At 37.7% G+C, this 2,619-nt stretch overlaps 1 protein-coding gene across 2 annotated transcripts; it reads right to left on the reverse strand.

The window, feature by feature from the left end:
- Nucleotides 1–1,278: 1,278 nt before the first annotated feature.
- Nucleotides 1,279–2,157, reverse strand: LOC125354267 (protein FAM133B-like). Of its 2 annotated transcripts, XM_048349870.1 has the most exons (2): nt 1,655–2,157; nt 1,279–1,603 (listed from the first exon to the last, which is right to left on the reverse strand). In XM_048349870.1, exons 1-2 carry the CDS (start codon nt 2,117–2,119, stop codon nt 1,433–1,435), a joined length of 636 nt encoding a protein of 211 aa, XP_048205827.1. In that variant the 5' UTR covers nt 2,120–2,157; the 3' UTR covers nt 1,279–1,432. The 2 variants fall into 2 exon arrangements, with proteins under 2 accessions (XP_048205827.1, XP_048205826.1); XM_048349869.1 differs by having other exon boundaries at nt 1,279–2,157.
- Between the last annotated feature and the right edge of the window lie 462 nt (nt 2,158–2,619).

A 2,619-nucleotide genomic window follows, 5' to 3' on the forward strand; every position in this document is an offset into this window, starting at 1 on the left:
AGTAGAATTGCTAGGTCATAGGGTATTTTTATGTTTAGATTTTTGAGGACCTTCCCAGAGTGGCTGAATAAGTTTACTCCCCGCCCCTCAACAGTGTAATAGAGTTCCCCTAGGGCCATATCCTCACCAGCCCCTATTGTTGTTGGTTTTCTTGATAGTGGCCTTTCTAACTGGGTTGAGGTGGGATCTTAGTGGTTTTTTTTTAACTTTTAAAATGTATTTACTAAGATTCTGGCAACAGTTTTATATAACAAGATACAGCATATCAAGCCTGCACTCAACTTGTGTATGGTCTCAGCTTCAATATGAAGCTGTTAAAAAAAAATCAAATCCCTGCTTTTTACATGCTAAATATCTTGGCAAATGTGCCATTAAAATAGTTATGAATGTAAGACAGCAAGAGTAAGGAGTTAACTAAAGCTAAACATTGCAACCTAAACAAAGTTCATACAAAAAATAAAGTTAACAATCACTGGTTACATAAAATTTTCTTGACTGGTTAAAACTTAACAGTATAAAACATGCATTTTAGATCTTCAACTACCAATTTCCAAAAGTACCAGTGTCTATTTGAAACTATTCCTCTCCAAAGTCAAAGTGTAGTCAAAATTCAAACAACATAACACATTCTAATGCTAAAAAACATTCAGTTATTATTGAGGTGGAGGTAATTTCCCGAGCTTTAGGGGTTTTCTCATGCTGCAAAGGGCTTCATATCTCTGGCTCACTCAATGCAGCACACAAAATCCAAGGATGTCACTAAGCTCAGTAAAGGACAAGACTGCTGGTACCCAGCTCTAAACTCCCCAGGAAGCATGGCTGCTGTGTCCACAAAAACAGGATGTGTGAGGATCAAAGGCATGCTATTCTGCTAGCTAGTTAGCAAACCACCCTCCCGCCTTAAAAGTTCCTTCCTAGGTAAATAAAAGTATACAGGGAGAAAAAAATTAAAATACACTTGTCTACACAGTAAGGATTTCTGAACTAATGTAATTCCTACTTCAAAAATTTTAACTAGAATCATCTGGTCATTTCTGATTGCATCTTAAAGATGCATCTAGATTCAGTTTCTATTTATCCATAGATACATCTAGTCAAAAGTATTAGCTTTAATCCCCAAATGTCTTAACCACTAGCATGACTGCAGTGTAGTATCTCCCAGAGTTATCAAGCACAGAGGAGAAAGTAGATGCTCAAAAAGCAGGCAGCAATCATGGCCTTCCATACAGCAGCATCTGAATGGCTACTGTAGAGTCCAGAAATAATTTTAGAAACAAGAAATTTCATGCATTTTAGTAAATATATCATAATTTTCACAGTTGAGATTTTCTTAGACATTGCACTTTCTTTAAGGGAATCTTGGTTTTTCTAAACGTTATGACGAATCAGGACTTGAACTAGCAGCTTCTTTTTCTTCTTCTTGCTGTGTTTCTTATGCTTCTTTTTCTTTTTTTGCCTTTTCTGTTGTTCTTTCTCGTTCTTCGCTGCTTTTCTTCTTTTTTGCTCGTACCTCCTCAGCATAATCTGATTCTGACAAGGACCCAGATGATAAGGGTTTATCTTCAGGATACATCTTTCTTTTCCTGCCAAGTCCTTTAGTGTCCTTTTCTTTCTCAGTCACATCCTTTGATTTCTTTTTCTTTTTAAAACTATCCTTACTGTCTGACTCAGTTTCTGACATAGAGCTTTCAGAAGATTTATGTGAACGGTTCTTCTTTTTCTTTCTCCTTTTTGCTTGTTTCTTATCCTCATCTACAGAGTCTGAAGAACTGCTGGAAGAATCAGAGCTTGATGAAGAAGAAGATGAACACCTACCAGCTTTCTTCTTTTCTTTTTTCTTTCTTTGTCTTTTTTTAGATGAGCTCTCATTTCCACTTAATAATTTCTCCCTGTGTTTTTCTAGCTCTTTCTTCCAGTTCTCATTCATTTTTTCTTCAAATTCAGCCAAAGCCTTGGAGCCTTTCTTTTTCTTTTCTAGTTGTTCTTTTACTTCCTCCCAGGTAGGTCTTGGTCGATTTAGATAATCCTGGATCGTGGGCCCCGAAGACTGGATTGGCCCCCTTGATCTGGCCATTGCTATTGGATTCATGCAGGCCACGCGGTTGTCCCTCTTCCCCATGATGATGGGTTAGCCACTCGGCAAGACAACGGCGGTGGGGGGCGGGGGGACAGCATAAGCGGGCCTGCCGCGAGTCCTCTTAGTGTTGTTTTAATTTGCATTTCCTTATGGCCAGAGATTTTGAGCATTTCTTCATGTGTCTATTGGCCATTTTTTCTCCTAAGAAGTCTTTTCTTTAAGTCATTTGCCCATTTATTAAGTGGGTTGTTTCTTTGGGAGTTTATATTTTGATGGTTTTTTGTTGTTTTTTTTTTTAGCTCAAGTACATTCTGGTTATTAGGCTCTTGTCTGACACATAGCTGGTAAAAATCTCCCATTCTGTGGGCTTTCTGTTTAGCTTATTAGCTATGTCCACTGCTGTGCAGAAAATTTTAAGTTTGATGCAATTCCATTTATCAAGTCTTTCTTTGATTTGTTGTGATTCTGGATTTTTCCTTAGAAAATTTCAGTCTGTGCTTAGGAGCCCTAATGTTTTCCCTACCTCTTCTTGTAATAATTTC

This window comes from Perognathus longimembris, chromosome 7, assembly GCF_023159225.1.
Source record: "Perognathus longimembris pacificus isolate PPM17 chromosome 7, ASM2315922v1, whole genome shotgun sequence".
Classification (NCBI taxonomy): domain Eukaryota; kingdom Metazoa; phylum Chordata; class Mammalia; order Rodentia; family Heteromyidae; genus Perognathus; species Perognathus longimembris.

Excerpts from the sequence above, each read along its gene's own strand:
- LOC125354267 (XM_048349869.1), bottom strand. The coding sequence starts at position 2,119 with ATGGGGAAGAGGGACAACCGCGTGGCCTGCATGAATCCAATAGCAATG.